The sequence below is a fragment of the Salvelinus alpinus genome, chromosome 25, assembly GCF_045679555.1.
Source record: "Salvelinus alpinus chromosome 25, SLU_Salpinus.1, whole genome shotgun sequence".
Taxonomy (NCBI): domain Eukaryota; kingdom Metazoa; phylum Chordata; class Actinopteri; order Salmoniformes; family Salmonidae; genus Salvelinus; species Salvelinus alpinus.
Genome location: NC_092110.1, coordinates 40,736,397 through 40,757,943, shown reverse-complemented (window position 1 = coordinate 40,757,943; position 21,547 = coordinate 40,736,397). Strand labels below are relative to the sequence as shown.

At 44.3% G+C, this 21,547-nt stretch overlaps 1 protein-coding gene across 2 annotated transcripts in view; it reads right to left on the bottom strand.

The window, feature by feature from the left end:
- The window catches only part of xdh (xanthine dehydrogenase), a 68,985-nt gene that overhangs the window by 6,354 nt on the left and 41,084 nt on the right, over positions 1–21,547 (bottom strand). For both annotated transcript variants that reach the window (XM_071366792.1, XM_071366793.1), the window contains exons 18-26: positions 15,875–16,094; positions 14,723–14,847; positions 13,818–13,951; positions 5,990–6,077; positions 2,425–2,511; positions 1,781–1,972; positions 1,414–1,559; positions 411–492; positions 216–311 (exon numbers count right to left, since the gene is read on the bottom strand). In XM_071366792.1, the coding sequence (XP_071222893.1) occupies positions 216–311; positions 411–492; positions 1,414–1,559; positions 1,781–1,972; positions 2,425–2,511; positions 5,990–6,077; positions 13,818–13,951; positions 14,723–14,847; positions 15,875–16,094 (1,170 nt within the window). The remainder of the gene's footprint in view (positions 1–215; positions 312–410; positions 493–1,413; positions 1,560–1,780; positions 1,973–2,424; positions 2,512–5,989; positions 6,078–13,817; positions 13,952–14,722; positions 14,848–15,874; positions 16,095–21,547) is intronic.

Sequence of the window (21,547 nt, the reverse complement as noted above, 5' to 3'; positions counted from 1 at the left end):
CCTACCTGCACCATCTTGGTGTGTTAGGGTCCTACCTGCACCATCTTGGTGTGTTAGGGTCCTACCTGCACCATCTTGGTGTGTTAGTGTCCTACCTGCACCATCTTGGTGTGTTAGTGTCCTACCTGCACCATCTTGGTGTGTTAGTGTCCTACCTGCACCATCTTGGTGTGTTAGGGTCCTACCTGCACCATCTTGGTGTGTTAGGGTCCTACCTGCACCATCTTGGTGTGTAGACCCTGTCCCATCTCAGTCCCTCCGTGAGTCAACAGCACGGAGCCGTCTGTGTAAATATGAGCCAATGCACCGGCCTGAAAAGTACACACAAATAAAAATATGTTGATCACACGCAAACAACTCAACCAACATAATTCACACACACACATACACAGGCACACACACACACTGACCTGGTTAAGAAAGAGAGCGGTGAAGCTGATGCCAAACTTGGTGGGGACGACAGACAGCCCTCGCTTTGTCCAACGGTGGTCCCTAAACACACACAGAACGTCATGACGCAGACACTGGTGCCTAACAGACTGAACCTTTTAATAACCATGGAAACCAGACTGAATAGGAAGAAGAGGACCCGGTCATAATCATCACTCATCCTCGGGAGATTGGTGTGTTGGACCGTGTGTGTGTGGGACCGTATGTGTGTGGGACCGTGTGTGTGTGGGACCGTGTGTGTGTTGGACCGTGTGTGTGTGGGACCGTGTGTGTTTGGGACCGTGTGTGTGTTGGACCGTGTGTGTGTGGGACCGTGTGTGTGTGGGACCGTGTGTGTTTGGGACCGTGTGTGTGTGGGACCGTGTGTGTGTGGGACCGTGTGTGTGTGGGACCGTGTGTGTGTGGGACCGTGTGTGTGTGTGGAACCGTGTGTGTGTGGGACCGTGTGTGTGTGTGTGGGACCGTGTGTGTGGGACCGTGTGTGTGTGGGACCGTGTGTGTGTGGGACCGTGTGTGTGTGTGTGTGTGTGTGTGGGACCGTGTGTGTGTGGGACCGTGTGTGTGTGTGTGTGTGTGTGGGACCGTGTGTGTGTGGGACCGTGTGTGTGTGTGGAACCGTGTGTGTGGGACCGTGTGTGTGTGGGACCGTGTGTGTGTGGGACTGTGTGTGTGTGGGACCGTGTGTGTGTGTGTGTGTGGGACCGTGTGTGTGTGTGTGGGACCGTGTGTGTGTGTGTGGGACCGCGTGTGTGTGTGTTTGTGTGTGTGTGTGGGACCGTGTGTGTGTGTGTGGGACCGTGTGTGTGTGGGACCGTGTGTGTGTGTGGAACCATGTGTGTGGGACCGTGTGTGTGTGGGACCGTGTGTGTGTGGGACCGTGTGTGTGTGGGACCGTGTGTGTGTGTGTGTGGGACCGTGTGTGTGTGTGTGTGTGGGACCGCGCGCGTGTGTGTGTGTGTGTACCTGTTGTACGTCTCTACTCCAGCTCTGCGTTGGTTAAAGGATGATACCTCCAGACATTGGTCCCAGCAGCGGTCCAGGGTGATGTGATCCAGGATCTGGCTGTAGGGAGTCCTCTCTCCCTGGATGTACATGTTCAGACGACGTACCTACACACACACACACACACACACACACACACACACACACACACACACACACACACGCACACGCACACGCACACGCACACATACAAACACACACACACACACACGCACAAACAATAACTTGAGACAAGTCTCACATATATTACTCTGATTGACAGTGAATTCCTGTTCGTAAACACAGACGAGACAGACGTTTGTGAGTATGTGCGTCCGTGTGTGTGTACCTGTTCAGCGGGCAGCCCGAGGCTCAGAGCTACGTCACTCATCCAACTCTCAGCGATCAGCATTCCTTGCGGCCCGCCAAACCCTCGGAAGGCCGTGTTGGACGGGAGGTGTGTCTTACATACGTAGCCACGCCCTCTAATGTTAGCGATGCTGTAAGAGTTCTCCATGTGGAACAACGCACGCTCCATGATCTAGAACACAGACACAGGCAGACAGGCAGACAGACAGACAGACAGACAGACAGACAGGCAGGCAGGCAGGCAGGCAGGCAGACAGACAGACAGGCAGACAGACAGACAGACAGACAGACAGACAGACAGACAGACAGACAGACAGACAGACAGGCAGACAGGCAGACAGACAGGCAGACAGGCAGACAGGCAGACAGGCAGACAGACAGACAGACAGAGAAATACTAAGAATGTATAACTGAGGTTTGAGAGTTAAAACAGAGCTTAGTTAACATTAAAGCTGTGATATAACATAACATGGATTTTTCTTGATCTGTGAACAATTGTGTGTGTTTTGTTTGTGTGTGTGTGTGTGTGTGTGTGTGTGTGTGTGTGTGTGTGTGTGTGTGTGTGTGTGTGTGTGTGTGTGTGTGTGTGTGTGTGTGTGTGTGTGTGTGTGTGTGTGTACTCACTGAGAGAGAGAGGTCCATGGAGTTTCCTGCGTTGCTGTAGTAGGTTACTTCCAGAGCCACCACTTTACCTGACTTCATAAAGCCCACCTAGAGACAGAGAGACAGAGAGACAGAGAGACAGAGACAGAGACAGAGAGAGAGACCGAAAGCGAGCCAGAGACAGAGACAGAGACAGAGAGAGAGACCGAAAGCGAGCCAGAGACAGAGCCAGAGACAGAGAGAAAGAGAGAGAGGAGACAGAGAGAAAGAGAAAGAGAAAGAGAGAGAGAGAGAGAGAGAGAGAGAGAGAGAGAGAGAGAGAGAGAGAGAGAGAGAGAGAGAGAGGAGAGAAAGGAACAGAAAGAGAGAGAAAGGGACAGAAAGAGAGAGAGAGAGATTAAATAGTAAAACTTGCTTACATGAAGATTCCAGCCATAGTAAGCGTCTAGCATGCTAGCTACCTACTGTATATACAGGGAAGGAAAACTAGGTCACGTGTTCATTATTTGTATTAAACAAAAAACTGTAGATGAACTAGCCAGCATGCAATGTATTGTAGTAGTATTGTAGGTCTGTACAGTGTGTGTTGTAGATGCACACGTTCTGCATATCTGTGTGTCCATACTGAGCTCTAGTCCACTTCTCCTCAAAACTCAATCAGATCAAAATACATTCTTTCTGTACTTTTATTTATTTATCTTTATTTTAGGAACTCTTCAAAGTGGTTGTCTTAGAAAAAGGCTGATTAAAATGTTATGATTGTAGTAAAAATCACAAACTCAAAAAACAATTGTGACACGTTACGCCTGTTATGATGCTGTCGTTAATATACACTTATGAATTAACAGACAGGAAGTTAAAGACCAAACCAACAAAACCAGTGTCAGACCACAATGCACTGTGCCCCTGTTGTAACCTATCAATGCACTATGGTATGGTAGCCTATCCCTGTGGTAGACTATTCATGAGGAAGCCTATCCCTGTGGTAGCCTATCCCTGTGGTAGCCTATCCCTGTGGTCCCTGTGGTAGCCTATCCCGGTGGTCCCTGTGGTAGCCTATCCCGGTGGTCCCTGTGGTAGCCTATCCCTGTGTTAGACTATCCCTGTGGTAGCCTATCCCTGTGGTCCCTGTGGTAGCCTATCCCTGTGGTCCCTGTGGTAGCCTATCCCTGTGGTAGACTATCCCTGTGGTAGCCAATCCCCGTGGTCCCTGTGGTAGACTATCCCTGTGGTCCCTGTGGTAGACTATCCCTGTGGTCCCTGTGGTAGCCAATCCCTGTGGTAGACTATCCATGTGGTAGCCAATCCCCGTGGTCCCTGTGGTAGCCTATCCCTGTGGTAGCCTATCCCTGTGGTAGCCAATCCCTGTGGTAGCCAATCCCTGTGGTAGCCTATCCCTGCGGTAGCCTATCCCTGCGGTAGCCTATCCCTGTGGTAGCCAATCCCTGTGGTAGCCAATCCCTGTGGTAGCCTATCCCTGTGGTAGTCAATCCCTGTGGTAGCCTATCCCTGTGGTAGCCAATCCCTGTGGTAGCCAATCCCTGTGGTAGCCTATCCCTGTGGTAGCCAATCCCTGTGGTAGCCTATCCCTGTGGTAGCCAATCCCTGTGGTAGCCAATCCCTGTGGTAGCCTATCCCTGTGGTAGCCTATCCCTGTGGTAGCCTATCCCTGTGGTAGCCAATCCCTGTGGTAGCCAATCCCTGTGGTAGCCTATCCCTGTGGTAGCCAATCCCTGTGGTAGCCAATCCCTGTGGTAGCCTATCCCTGTGGTAGCCAATCCCTGTGGTAGCCTATCCCTGTGGTAGCCAATCCCTATGGTAGCCTATCCCTGTGGTAGCCAATCCCTGTGGTAGCCAATCCCTGTGGTAGCCAATCCCTGTGGTAGCCTATCCCTGTGGTAGCCAATCCCTGTGGTAGCCAATCCCTGTGGTAGCCTATCCCAGTGGTAGCCAATCCCTGTGGTAGCCAATCCCTGTGGTAGCCAATCCCTGTGGTAGCCTATCCCTGTGGTAGCCAATCCCTGTGGTAGCCAATCCCTGTGGTAGCCTATCCCTGTGGTAGCCAATCCCTGTGGTAGCCTATCCCTGTGGTAGCCTATCCCTGTGGTAGCCAATCCCTGTGGTAGCCAATCCCTGTGGTAGCCTATCCCTGTGGTAGCCAATCCCTGTGGTAGCCTATCCCTGTGGTAGCCTATCCCTGTGGTAGCCTATCCCTGTGGTAGCCAATCCCTGTGGTAGCCTATCCCTGTGGTAGCCAATCCCTGTGGTAGCCAATCCCTGTGGTAGCCTATCCCTGTGGTAGCCTATCCCTGTGGTAGCCAATCCCTGTGGTAGCCAATCCCTGTGGTAGCCAATCCCTGTGGTAGCCAATCCCTGTGGTAGCCAATCCCTGTGGTAGCCTATCCCTGTGGTAGCACATCCCTGTGGTAGCCTATCCCTGTGGTAGCCTATCCCTGTGGTAGCCAATCCCTGTGGTAGCCAATCCCTGTGGTAGCCAATCCCTGTGGTAGCCAATCCCTGTGGTAGCCTATCCCTGTGGTAGCCAATCCCTGTGGTAGCCAATCCCTGTGGTAGCCTATCCCTGTGGTAGCCTATCCCTGTGGTAGCCAATCCCTGTGGTAGCCAATCCCTGTGGTAGCCAATCCCTGTGGTAGCCAATCCCTGTGGTAGCCAATCCCTGTGGTAGCCAATCCCTGTGGTAGCCTATCCCTGTGGTAGACTATCCCTGTGGTAGCCAATCCCTGTGGTAGCCAATCCCTGTGGTAGCCAATCCCTGTGGTAGCCAATCCCTGTGGTAGCCTATCCCTGTGGTAGCCAATCCCTGTGGTAGCCAATCCCTGTGGTAGCCAATCCCTGTGGTAGCCTATCCCTGTGGTAGCCAATCCCTGTGGTAGCCTATCCCTGTGGTAGCCTATCCCTGTGGTAGCCAATCCCTGTGGTAGCCAATCCCTGTGGTAGCCTATCCCTGTGGTAGCCAATCCCTGTGGTAGCCAATCCCTGTGGTAGCCTATCCCTGTGGTAGCCAATCCCTGTGGTAGCCAATCCCTGTGGTAGCCTATCCCTGTGGTAGCCTATCCCTGTGGTAGCCAATCCCTGTGGTAGCCTATCCCTGTGGTAGCCAATCCCTGTGGTAGCCAATCCCTGTGGTAGCCAATCCCTGTGGTAGCCAATCCCTGTGGTAGCCAATCCCTGTGGTAGCCTATCCCTGTGGTAGCCTATCCCTGTGGTAGCCTATCCCTGTGGTAGCCTATCCCTGTGGTAGCCTATCCCTGTGGTAGCCTATCCCTGTGGTAGCCTATCCCTGTGGTAGCCAATCCCTGTGGTAGCCAATCCCTGTGGTAGCCTATTCATGAGGAAGCCAACCGTTCAATTGGCTTTATAGTCCTGAAACATGACAGGTTTAGTCTTCTCAAGCTCTGAATATCACATCCTAAAGTAAATTGAAATTTGCATAGAAAATTAATAAATAAAATAATTCAAAATACTTGTTTTCTGTGTTTTGTGTCTGTGTGTGTGTGTGTGTGTGTGTGTGTGTGTGTGTATGCATGTGTGTGTGTGAATGTGTGTGTGTGCAGGCATGTCCTACCTTGTAACGTCCATAGAAGGGGTGTCGTCCCCCCGTCACCAGCATGTCTTCATCTCTATCCAACATACATCTCACTGGCCTCTTCAACCTAACACAACACAACACACACACACACAAAGAGAGTTTCAGTTATGAAGAGTGTGTGTGTTGTGTGTGTGTGTGAGTGTGTGTGTGTGTGTGTGTGTGTGTGTGTGTGTGTGTGTGTGTGTACTGTACGTTTGCATGCTTTTGTGGGTGTGTGCGCCCGAGTGTGTGCATAAACAACAACCTCTCAGTCTCACTGCGAAATTCAATTTTTTTCCACATTTCTCCAAACATCAATCCCATCAGTGGGATTTAACATTCTACAGTAGTGACTATCAGTGGGATTTAACATTCTACAGCAGTGACTATCAGTGGGATTTAACATTCTACAGCAGTGACTATCAGTGGGATTTAACATTCTACAGCAGTGACTATCAGTGGGATTTAACATTCTACAGCAGTGACTATCAGTGGGATTTAACATTCTACAGCAGTGACTATCAGTGGGATTTAACATTCTACAGCAGTGACTATCAGTGGGATTTAACATTCTACAGCAGTGACTATCAGTGGGATTTAACATTCTACAGCAGTGACTATCAGTGGGATTTAACATTCTACAGCAGTGACTATCAGTGGGATTTAACATTCTACAGCAGTGACTATCAGTGGGATTTAACATTCTACAGCAGTGACTATCAATGGGATTTAACATTCTACAGCAGTGACTATCAGTGGGATTTAACATTCTACAGCAGTGACTATCAGTGGGATTTAACATTCTACAGCAGTGACTATCAGTGGGATTTAACATTATACAGCAGTGACTATCAGTGGGATTTAACATTCTACAGCAGTGACTATCAGTGGGATTTAACATTCTACAGCAGTGACTATCAGTGGGATTTAACATTCTACAGCAGTGACTATCAGTGGGATTTAACATTCTACAGCAGTGACTATCAGTGGGATTTAACATTCTACAGCAGTGACTATCAGTGGGATTTAACATTCTACAGCAGTGACTATCAGTGGGATTTAACATTCTACAGCAGTGACTATCAGTGGGATTTAACATTCTACAGCAGTGACTATCAGTGGGATTTAACATTCTACAGCAGTGACTATCAGTGGGATTTAACATTCTACAGCAGTGACTATCAGTGGGATTTAACATTCTACAGCAGTGACTATCAGTGGGATTTAACATTCTACAGCAGTGACTATCAGTGGGATTTAACATTCTACAGCAGTGACTATCAGTGGGATTTAACATTCTACAGCAGTGACTATCAGTGGGATTTAACATTCTACAGCAGTGACTATCAGTGGGATTTAACATTCTACAGCAGTGACTATCAGTGGGATTTAACATTCTACAGCAGTGACTATCAGTGGGATTTAACATTCTACAGCAGTGACTATCAGTGGGATTTAACATTCTACAGCAGTGACTATCAGTGGGATTTAACATTCTACAGCAGTGACTATCAGTGGGATTTAACATTCTACAGCAGTGACTATCAGTGGGATTTAACATTCTACAGCAGTGACTATCAGTGGGATTTAACATTCTACAGCAGTGACTATCAGTGGGATTTAACATTCTACAGCAGTGACTATCAGTGGGATTTAACATTCTACAGCAGTGACTATCAGTGGGATTTAACATTCTACAGCAGTGACTATCAGTGGGATTTAACATTCTACAACAGTGACTATCAGTGGGATTTAACATTCTACAGCAGTGACTATCAGTGGGATTTAACATTCTACAGCAGTGACTATCAGTGGGATTTAACATTCTACAGCAGTGACTATCAGTGGGAATTAACATTCTACAGCAGTGACTATCAGTGGGATTTAACATTCTACAGCAGTGACTATCAGTGGGATTTAACATTCTACAGCAGTGACTATCAGTGGGATTTAACATTCTACAGCAGTGACTATCAGTGGGATTTAACATTCTACAGCAGTGACTATCAGTGGGATTTAACATTCTACAGCAGTGACTATCAGTGGGATTTAACATTCTACAACAGTGACTATCAGTGGGATTTAACATTCTACAACAGTGACTATCAGTGGGATTTAACATTCTACAGCAGTGACTATCAGTGGGATTTAACATTCTACAGCAGCGTAATGTGTTTTTCTTTCTGTTCTTTCATGAATTCACCTACAACTCCAGCACCTGAAAAAACGTACCTGGATGTGCATGCGTTCTTCAGCTTTTGTATTTAACATGCTGACCTTGGACCCGGAGTCCGCGGATTACTCTCATCCACCATCCCCGTCCACAAAGTCCTAGCAAATCTCAAGCCTACTTCATTGTACTAGCGCTCGCTGTATTTTCTCCATCTCCTTAGCTATCATACTCTAATTCCACTGATTTCAAAACTCAGTCCTCCAGAAAGTGGAGAGCAACAAATGCAGTTCTACTACGTGACGTCTTTCAAAAAAGCCACGTTAGAAAGGATTACCTTCACATACTGACCAGCTCATATTATAGACAGGATTACCTACACATACTGACCAGCTCATATTATAGACAGGATTACCTACACATACTGACCAGCTCATATTATAGACAGGATTACCTACACATACTGACCAGCTCATATTATAGACAGGATTACCTACACATACTGACCAGCTCATATTATAGACAGGATTACCTACACATACTGACCAGCTCATGTTATAGACAGGATTACCTACACATACTGACCAGCTCATATTATAGACAGGATTACCTTCACATACTGACCAGCTCATATTATAGACAGGATTACCTACACATACTGACCAGCTCATATTATAGACAGGATTACCTTCACATACTGACCAGCTCATATTATAGACAGGATTACCTTCACATACTGACCAGCTCATATTATAGACAGGATTACCTACACATACTGACCAGCTCATATTATAGACAGGATTACCTTCACATACTGACCAGCTCATATTATAGACAGGATTACCTTCACATACTGACCAGCTCATATTATAGACAGGATTACCTACACATACTGACCAGCTCATGTTATAGACAGGATTACCTACACATACTGACCAGCTCATATTATAGACAGGATTACCTACACATACTGACCAGCTCATATTATAGACAGGATTACCTACACATACTGACCAGCTCATATTATAGACAGGATTACCTACACATACTGACCAGCTCATATTATAGACAGGATTACCTTCACATACTGACCAGCTCATATTATAGACAGGATTACCTTCACATACTGACCAGCTCATATTATAGACAGGATTACCTTCACATACTGACCAGCTCATATTATAGACAGGATTACCTTCACATACTGACCAGCTCATATTATAGACAGGATTACCTTCACATACTGACCAGCTCATGTTATAGACAGGATTACCTACACATACTGACCAGCTCATATTATAGACAGGATTACCTACACATACTGACCAGCTCATGTTATAGACAGGATTACCTACACATACTGACCAGCTCATGTTATAGACAGGATTACCTTCACATACTGACCAGCTCATATTATAGACAGGATTACCTTCACATACTGACCAGCTCATATTATAGACAGGATTACCTACACATACTGACCAGCTCATATTATAGACAGGATTACCTACACATACTGACCAGCTCATATTATAGACAGGATTACCTACACATACTGACCAGCTCATATTATAGACAGGATTACCTTCACATACTGACCAGCTCATATTATAGACAGGATTACCTACACATACTGACCAGCTCATATTATAGACAGGATTACCTACACATACTGACCAGCTCATATTATAGACAGGATTACCTACACATACTGACCAGCTCATATTATAGACAGGATTACCTACACATACTGACCAGCTCATATTATAGACAGGATTACCTTCACATACTGACCAGCTCATATTATAGACAGGATTACCTTCACATACTGACCAGCTCATATTATAGACAGGATTACCTACACATACTGACCAGCTCATATTATAGACAGGATTACCTACACATACTGACCAGCTCATATTATAGACAGGATTACCTACACATACTGACCAGCTCATATTATAGACAGGATTACCTACACATACTGACCAGCTCATATTATAGACAGGATTACCTACACATACTGACCAGCTCATATTATAGACAGGATTACCTACACATACTGACCAGCTCATATTATAGACAGGATTACCTACACATACTGACCAGCTCATATTATAGACAGGATTACCTTCACATACTGACCAGCTCATGTTATAGACAGGATTACCTACACATACTGACCAGCTCATATTATAGACAGGATTACCTACACATACTGACCAGCTCATGTTATAGACAGGATTACCTACACATACTGACCAGCTCATGTTATAGACAGGATTACCTACACATACTGACCAGCTCATATTATAGACAGGATTACCTTCACATACTGACCAGCTCATATTATAGACAGGATTACCTACACATACTGACCAGCTCATATTATAGACAGGATTACCTACACATACTGACCAGCTCATATTATAGACAGGATTACCTACACATACTGACCAGCTCATATTATAGACAGGATTACCTTCACATACTGACCAGCTCATATTATAGACAGGATTACCTACACATACTGACCAGCTCATATTATAGACAGGATTACCTACACATACTGACCAGCTCATATTATAGACAGGATTACCTACACATACTGACCAGCTCATATTATAGACAGGATTACCTTCACATACTGACCAGCTCATATTATAGACAGGATTACCTTCACATACTGACCAGCTCATATTATAGACAGGATTACCTACACATACTGACCAGCTCATATTATAGACAGGATTACCTACACATACTGACCAGCTCATATTATAGACAGGATTACCTACACATACTGACCAGCTCATATTATAGACAGGATTACCTACACATACTGACCAGCTCATATTATAGACAGGATTACCTACACATACTGACCAGCTCATATTATAGACAGGATTACCTACACATACTGACCAGCTCATATTATAGACAGGATTACCTACACATACTGACCAGCTCATATTATAGACAGGATTACCTTCACATACTGACCAGCTCATATTATAGACAGGATTACCTACACATACTGACCAGCTCATATTATAGACAGGATTACCTTCACATACTGACCAGCTCATATTATAGACAGGATTACCTACACATACTGACCAGCTCATATTATAGACAGGATTACCTACACATACTGACCAGCTCATGTTATAGACAGGATTACCTTCACATACTGACCAGCTCATATTATAGACAGGATTACCTTCACATACTGACCAGCTCATATTATAGACAGGATTACCTACACATACTGACCAGCTCATATTATAGACAGGATTACCTACACATACTGACCAGCTCATATTATAGACAGGATTACCTTCACATACTGACCAGCTCATATTATAGACAGGATTACCTACACATACTGACCAGCTCATATTATAGACAGGATTACCTACACATACTGACCAGCTCATATTATAGACAGGATTACCTACACATACTGACCAGCTCATATTATAGACAGGATTACCTACACATACTGACCAGCTCATATTATAGACAGGATTACCTACACATACTGACCAGCTCATATTATAGACAGGATTACCTACACATACTGACCAGCTCATATTATAGACAGGATTACCTACACATACTGACCAGCTCATATTATAGACAGGATTACCTACACATACTGACCAGCTCATATTATAGACAGGATTACCTACACATACTGACCAGCTCATGTTATAGACAGGATTACCTACACATACTGACCAGCTCATGTTATAGACAGGATTACCTTCACATACTGACCAGCTCATGTTATAGACAGGATTACCTTCACATACTGACCAGCTCATATTATAGACAGGATTACCTTCACATACTGACCAGCTCATATTATAGACAGGATTACCTTCACATACTGACCAGCTCATATTATAGACAGGATTACCTACACATACTGACCAGCTCATGTTATAGACAGGATTACCTACACATACTGACCAGCTCATGTTATAGACAGGATTACCTACACATACTGACCAGCTCATGTTATAGACAGGATTACCTACACATACTGACCAGCTCATGTTATAGACAGGATTACCTACACATACTGACCAGCTCATATTATAGACAGGATTACCTACACATACTGACCAGCTCATATTATAGACAGGATTACCTTCACATACTGACCAGCTCATGTTATAGACAGGATTACCTACACATACTGACCAGCTCATATTATAGACAGGATTACCTACACATACTGACCAGCTCATATTATAGACAGGATTACCTACACATACTGACCAGCTCATATTATAGACAGGATTACCTACACATACTGACCAGCTCATGTTATAGACAGGATTACCTACACATACTGACCAGCTCATGTTATAGACAGGATTACCTACACATACTGACCAGCTCATGTTATAGACAGGATTACCTACACATACTGACCAGCTCATATTATAGACAGGATTACCTACACATACTGACCAGCTCATGTTATAGACAGGATTACCTACACATACTGACCAGCTCATGTTATAGACAGGATTACCTACACATACTGACCAGCTCATATTATAGACAGGATTACCTACACATACTGACCAGCTCATATTATAGACAGGATTACCTACACATACTGACCAGCTCATATTATAGACAGGATTACCTACACATACTGACCAGCTCATATTATAGACAGGATTACCTACACATACTGACCAGCTCATATTATAGACAGGATTACCTACACATACTGACCAGCTCATATTATAGACAGGATTACCTACACATACTGACCAGCTCATATTATAGACAGGATTACCTTCACATACTGACCAGCTCATATTATAGACAGGATTACCTACACATACTGACCAGCTCATATTATAGACAGGATTACCTACACATACTGACCAGCTCATGTTATAGACAGGATTACCTACACATACTGACCAGCTCATGTTATAGACAGGATTACCTACACATACTGACCAGCTCATATTATAGACAGGATTACCTACACATACTGACCAGCTCATATTATAGACAGGATTACCTACACATACTGACCAGCTCATATTATAGACAGGATTACCTACACATACTGACCAGCTCATATTATAGACAGGATTACCTACACATACTGACCAGCTCATATTATAGACAGGATTACCTACACATACTGACCAGCTCATATTATAGACAGGATTACCTACACATACTGACCAGCTCATATTATAGACAGAAGTGTGTTACATGGCAGACCAATCCAAACCCCTAGTGGCCGGTTTTGACTGAACTTGTTTAGACATTAATTCCAACTTTGTTAAGTAAAACAGAAAGGCATTAATTCCAATTGGTTAACAATCAGACATTAATTCCAATTGGTTAACAATCAGACATGAACTCCAATTGGTTAGGGTTTAGAATAGTGCTAATTCAATTCAGGCATTCTGATTGGTTAAGATCAGAAAAACAACTCCACAGTTTAGTTTTGTAGCTGACACTCATTTTATAGACCCCGGTTCAATCCAAGCTCCTGGCACCCATTTCTGTTGCTCTAGACAGTTTTGTTGCTCTGGACTGTGTCTCCCGACGTCTTGTGGACCTACAAAAAACGAATCTGGAGTGATCTACGTTTGTGCGTCATCTTACTTCTGAGCGGCCACAGCGACCACGGTAGACAGGATGGTGGACCTGCTCTCCTTCCCTCCGAATCCTCCTCCCATCCTCTTCACTCTGATCACCACTCTACTGGCCGGGACACCCAACGCCTTAGCTACCAGAGACTAGAAAGAGAGACAGAGACAGAGACAGAGACAGAGACAGAGACAGAGACAGAGAGAGAGACAGAGACAGAGACAGAGACAGAGACAGAGAGAGAGACAGAGACAGAGACAGAGACAGAGACAGAGACAGAGACAGAGAGAGAGACAGAGACAGAGACAGAGACAGAGACAGAGACAGAGAGAGAGACAGAGACAGAGAGAGAGACAGAGACAGAGACAGAGAGAGAGACAGAGACAGAGAGAGAGACAGAGACAGAGACAGAGACAGAGACAGAGAGAGAGACAGAGACAGAGACAGAGAGAGAGACAGAGAGAGAGACAGAGACAGAGACAGAGACAGAGACAGAGAGAGAGACAGAGACAGAGACAGAGACAGAGACAGAGACAGACAGTTTGAGTGGACGTGGACGTGTTTAACTATACTTGTGGGGACTAGAAGTCCCCACAAGAATAGTAAAAAAATGTTTGTTGTTGACCAGCTGGGAACATTTTGTTGGTACCCACAAGGTCAAATTTCTAGGGGTTTTAGGGTTAAGGTTAAAATAAGGTTAGGGTTAGTTTTAGGGTTAGGAGCTAGGGTTAAGGTTAGGTTTTTGGGTTAAGGTTAGGGTTAGGGGTTAAGGAAAATAGGATTTTGAATGGGATTGAAATGTATGTCCTCACAAGGTGCTGCACAAGCCTGTGTGTGTGTGTGTGTGTGTGTGTGTGTGTGTGTGTGTGTGTGTGTGTGTGTGTGTGTGTGTGTGTGTGTGTGTGTGTGTGTGTGTGTACCTGGGTTTTGGTAGCAGACTGAGTAGAGACAAACAGCTCCATCTCTCCATCCTCTCCTTTAGGTACAGCTACAGTAACGTTGGTCTCCAGGTAGAAGTGTTCCTGGCCTCCCATATGCATCTCACCTGGTAATACAGACACATGATCACACACACACACCCTCCCATATGCATCTCACCTGGTAATACAGACACATGATCACACACACACACCCTCCAATATGCATCTCACCTGGTAATACAGACACATGATCACACACACACACCCTCCAATATGCATCTCACCTGGTAATACAGACACATGATCACACACACACACCCTCCAATATGCATCTCACCTGGTAATACAGACACATGATCACACACACACACCCTCCAATATGCATCTCACCTGGTAATACAGACACATGATCACACACACACACCCTCCAATATGCATCTCACCTGGTAATACAGACACATGATCACACACACACACACCCTCCCATATGCATCTCACCTGGTAATACAGACACATGATCACACACACACACCCTCCAATATGCATCTCACCTGGTAATACAGACACATGATCACACACACACACACCCTCCCATATGCATCTCACCTGGTAATACAGACACATGATCACACACACACACCCTCCAATATGCATCTCACCTGGTAATACAGACACATGATCACACACACACACCCTCCAATATGCATCTCACCTGGTAATACAGACACATGATCACACACACACACCCTCCAATATGCATCTCACCTGGTAATACAGACACATGATCACACACACACACCCTCCAATATGCATCTCACCTGGTAATACAGACACATGATCACACACACACACCCTCCCATATGCATCTCACCTGGTAACACAGACACATGATCACACACACCCTCACACACACACACCCTCCCATATGCATCTCACCTGGTAATACAGACACATGATCACACACACACACACACACACACACACACACACACACACACTCATCCTCACACACTCACCCTCACATACACAAACTCACCCTCACATAGACAAACTCACCCACACACACACAAACACACACACACACACACACACAGACTCAAACACACACACACACACACACACACACACACCTACTCACACCAACACACTCACCCTCCAGAATGTGGTCAGCCTGTGTGAACCCCTGGTCCAGGTCTCCTCTCTGGATGGTTCTAACAGGCTGGAAGAAGGACTGGTGTGTAATGGCATCCTGTATGGTGATGATTACAGGCTGTAGTTCTTGGTAGGTGATCCTCACGGCCTTGGCTGCTCTCTGAGCGTGAGCCTGAGTGTCTGCTACTACCGCTCCTATGATGTGGCCCACACAGGTCACCTAGAGAATACACACACCCAGACACACCCAGCCAATGCATTCCAGGTGACTACCTCATGAAGCTGGTTGAGAGAACGTGCAAAGCTGTCATCAAGGCAAAGGGTGGCTACTTTGAAGAATCTCAAATATATTTAGATATTTTTTTAACACTTTTTTGGTTACTACATGATTCCATATGTGTTATTTCATAGTTTTGATGTCTTCACTATTATTCTACAATGTAGAAAACAGTAAAAATAAAGAAAAACCCTTGAATGATTAAGTGTGTCCAAATTGTTGACTGGTACCGTATATATATATGCTTTGGATAAAAGTGTCTGTTAAAATTATATTTTTAATTACACTTTTACAACAAACACATATTAAAGGACAGTTCAACCAATTTTCAACCTGCTATTCATTATCTCCAGCACAATATCAGTATCTATTTAAAAAAGGTGTGTTTCTATGATCTGTGGTTAAAAAGATCAGAGAGGTCCTGAAAAAGGCTTTTCTGTGACATCACAGGGTAGGATCTAAAGTAAGAAACCTGCAACGAGTTTCCAGCCAGAGGGAAGGTCGTTTCCAGCCAGAGGGAAGGTCGTTTCCAGCCAGAGGGAAGGTCGTTTCCAGCCAGAGGGAAGGTCGTTTCCAGCCAGAGGGAAGGTCGTTTCCAGCCAGAGGGAAGGTCGTATCCAGCCAGAGGGAAGGTAGTTTCCAGCCAGAGGGAAGTTAGCCAGAGGGAAGGTCGTTTCCAGCCAGAGGGAAGGTAGTTTCCAGCCAGAGGGAAGGTAGTTTCCAGCCAGAGGGAAGTTAGCCAGAGGGAAGGTATTTTCCAGCCAGAGGGAAGTTAGCCAGAGGGAAGGTATTTTCCAGCCAGAGGGAAGGTATTTTCCAGCCAGAGGGAAGGTATTTTCCAGCCAGAGGGAAGGTATTTTCCAGCCAGAGGGAAGGTAGTCAGAGGGAAGGTATTTTCCAGCCAGAGGGAAGGTCGTTTCCAGCCAGAGGGAATGTATTTTCCAGCCAGAGGGAATGTATTTTCCAGCCAGAGGGAATGTATTTTCCAGCCAGAGGGAAGGTCGTTTCCAGCCAGAGGGAAGGTCGTTTCCAGCCAGAGGGAAGGTAGCCAGAGGGAATGTATTTTCCAGCCAGAGGGAATGTATTTTCCAGCCAGAGGGAAGGTCGTTTCCAGCCAGAGGGAAGGTCGTTTCCAGCCAGAGGGAAGGTCGTTTCTTGCTGCAAATCTCATAGTGTTCCAAACAATGTTTAAAAAATATTTACACTTCTGAAGATGTCATCGGGTAGAACTTTTACATTTTTTATAAAACATTTCTACAAATACTTGTAAATGTGCCATTTTCACATATGCAGACACTGGTATTGTGCTGGAGATAATCAACATGTGGTTGAAAAGCGGTGGAGTAGAACATACTGTACACACAGTATCCTTTAACATAGAGTAGAATATACTGTACACACAGTACCCTCCAACACAGAGTAGAACATACTGTACACACAGTACCCTCCAACACAGAGTAGAACATAATGTACACACAGTATCCTTTAACATAGAGTAGAATATACTGTACACACAGTACCCTCCAACACAGAGTAGAACATACTGTACACACAGTACCCTCCAACACAGAGTAGAACATACTGTACACAGTACCCTTTAACATAGAGTAGAATATACTGTACATACAGTACACTCCAACACAGAGTAGAACATAATGTACACACAGTATCCTTTAACATAGAGTAGAACATACTGTACACACAGTACCCTTTAACATAGAGTAGAATATACTGTACATACAGTACACTCCAACACAGAGTAGAACATAATGTACACACAGTATCCTTTAACATAGAGTAGAATATACTGTACACACAGTACCCTCCAACACAGAGTAGAACATACTGTACACACAGTACCCTCCAACACAGAGTAGAACATACTGTACACAGTACCCTTTAACATAGAGTAGAATATACTGTACATACAGTACACTCCAACACAGAGTAGAACATAATGTACACACAGTATCCTTTAACATAGAGTAGAACATACTGTACACACAGTACCCTTTAACATAGAGTAGAATATACTGTACATACAGTACACTCCAACACAGAGTAGAACATAATGTACACACAGTATCCTTTAACATAGAGTAGAACATACTGTACACACAGTACCCTTTAACACAGAGTAGAACACACTGTACACACAGTACCCTTTAACATACATATCATAACACACACAATAACATAAAACACACACACATATTTACATAAGACACACACACACACAATAACATAAAACACACACATATTTACATTACACACACGGACACCGATGCCAGCACACTCACATGATGTGTCCGACGCACATCACCTATGGAACACACACACACACACACACACACACACACACACACACACACACACACACACACACACACACACACACACACACACACACACACATAAAAAATAACACAAACATAAAATGTAACCATGACTACGGATTTTTGGCTAAAGACTTTGCCTGTCACATAGTACACATGGTAACAGTGGACTAGTCTGGGATGGTAAGAGAAACCAGGAGTCTAGTAGAGCGTGACAGTGGAGTAGTCTGGGATGGTAAGAGAAACCAGAAGTCTAGTAGAGCGTGACAGTGGACTAGTCTGGGATGGTAAGAGAAACCAGAAGTCTAGTAGAGCGTGACAGTGGAGTAGTCTGGGATGGTAAGAGAAACCAGAAGTCTAGTAGAGCGTGACAGTGGAGTAGTCTGGGATGGTAAGAGAAACCAGAAGTCTAGTAGAGCGTGACAGTGGAGTAGTCTGGGATGACAAGAGAAACCAGAAGTCTAGTAGAGCGAGACAGTGGAGTAGTCTGGGATGACAAGAGAAACTAGAAGTCTAGTAGAGCGTGACAGTGGAGTAGTCTGGGATGGTAAGAGAAACCAGAAGTCTAGTAGAGTGTGATAGTGGAGTAGTCTGGGATGACAAGAGAAACCAGAAGTCTAGTAGAGCGAGACAGTGGAGTAGTCTGGGATGACAAGAGAAACCAGAAGTCTAGTAGAGCGTGACAGTGGAGTAGTCTGGGATGGTAAGAGAAACCAGAAGTCTAGTAGAGCGAGACAGTGGAGTAGTCTGGGATGACAAGAGAAACCAGAACTCTAGCAGAGCGTGACAGTGGAGTAGTCTGGGATGGTAAGATATATCAGGAGTCTAGCAGAGCGTGACAGTGGAGTAGTCTGGGATGGTAAGAGATATCAGGAGTCTAGCAGAGCGTGACAGTAGAGTAGTTGTGTGTTCCAGAGTCACACGAGACCTGTAGGTAGGTCATATGTGTGGCTGTGGAGAGAATGGATTATCGTTGCTCGACGTCTGTGTTGCGTTTCCCAGAATAAAGCCTCTGTTCCTCAATTTAAGACTCCTTATTTCCCCTCTATCCCTCCCTCTCTCTCCTCCTCCCTTCGTTCACGCGTCGACTGTTCCTAACATACGCTGTCCAAGTTCTCGCGTGTCTTCGCCTCGGGCTGTTGCGGTGGCCTTATTACCCGTCACACCGACTGCAGTCAAATTCCACGTGACCATTGAGTCACGGTAATCTCCTCTTGTGCACTCTGTACATGCGTTGGTAGTAGGTCGCTAATGGCCTGGTACTCAGGGCTCTGTTGTCCCTCTAACCCCTCTGACATCAATGCAAATGCAATGGTAAATCGCTGTTTCTCGCCTTACTGCACACAAGCCGAGCATCATTCACAAGTGATAATACATCATTCACAAGTTATAGGCTAATATTGTCAACCATGAGACGATTCTTAATTTAATCTTGTCTTTAAATATACTAAATAATATATGTGTAATTTGTTTTGATTTAGAATGAACCATTATCATGCACCAGTCTAGAAACAGGGCCAGGGGAAAATACTATGCACTTAAACAGCTAATGGAGGACGCTTTTCCCTTGGTTCATTTTCAAGCCAGCCAGAACAGGCTATACTCCTGTTGTAAAGATAAGCAATGTGCTTAATATTAGGAAAGTTGAGAAATACAGTGATATAGATCTTATATAGTCAGATGTGTGGTGGACTCCAATCAAGTTGTAGAAACATCTCAAGGATGATCAATAGAAACAGGATGCACCTGACCTCAATTTCCAGTCTCATAGAAAAGGGTCTGAATACTTATGTAAATAAGGTATTTCTGTTTTTTATTTTGAATACATTTGCAAAAATGTCTAAAAACCTGTTTTTGCTTTGTCATTATGGGGTATTTTGTGTAGATTGATGAGGATTTTTTTTTAAATCCATTGTAGAAAAAGGCTGTAACATAACAAAATGTGGAAAAAGTCGAAGGGTCTGATTACTTTCCAAAGGCACTGTAAATATAGTAGACCTAGCCTATAGAAAGCTGATGGGATCCTCCTCTTTTTAATAGAGGCCATCACTGTTTTCTCACGCAACATGAGCTCATAGGCTCTCATGAAGTGTTTGATTAGATTTTCGATTACATATGCATTAATCCATTTCAGAATAAGGCTGTAAGGTAATACAATGTGGGAAAAGTAAAAGGAGTGTGAATACTTTCCAAAGGTACTGTACTATCGATGTTTCCCCAAAAAATTTCACTTGATTCCCCAAATGAAGCACTGACTAGCTACAGGAACAGGGTTGGAGAGTCCATGGCACACAGAGTTTGGACGGGACATCACCTGTCGCTCAGCGAGAGGCTGCATGCTCCTCAAACAATGGCTGATGCGTGAAGTGAAATAAGTGTCCTTATAAGCCCAGACATTTCTATAAGCAGTCCTGTGTAAAAGCAGAGTTATGATGGTTGAGAGGAGGATACTAGCTGCTACCATATTTATTTCTCAGCTGCTCCTCTATAAAACCAGAGTAGCCTACCCAGCATGATTTCAACTGTGGGAAAGCAGCCTCCATTTGCTATTCCGGTGCACATGGATGACACCTATTGTTGTTTATTTTTGTTCATACCCATTTGATAATGGACAACTCTAAATCAAAAGTAATTTTACAAACGAGTAAAGCCAAGATGAAATTGAGTATTGTCTGATGGGTGAAAATATATGATCACTTGAATGAAAGGAACAAAGCTCAAGTTTTTTTTTTGTTGCTCAAAAATCATCAATGAATCTATATTCTCTTCATGCAGCCCATATATGCTCTGATTTCTAACATATTCTAAGGTTGGCATCATTCACAACTAAAGTTACCAAATAACTATAAATCGAGCATATAGGACCTGTTTCAAGTCATCCCTCACAATCCTTTCTATTTATTCAGCTAAGTTCAGTTATATTATATTGCATTATTCTTACAATAAAATCTCATAATATAACATAATGATTTCTAAGCACATCTTGTCTGCTAAATGAACTAGCCTACAGCCCGTGGTATGGAGCGTAGCCAGATAGCATATAGTATCTAGTCTGATAAA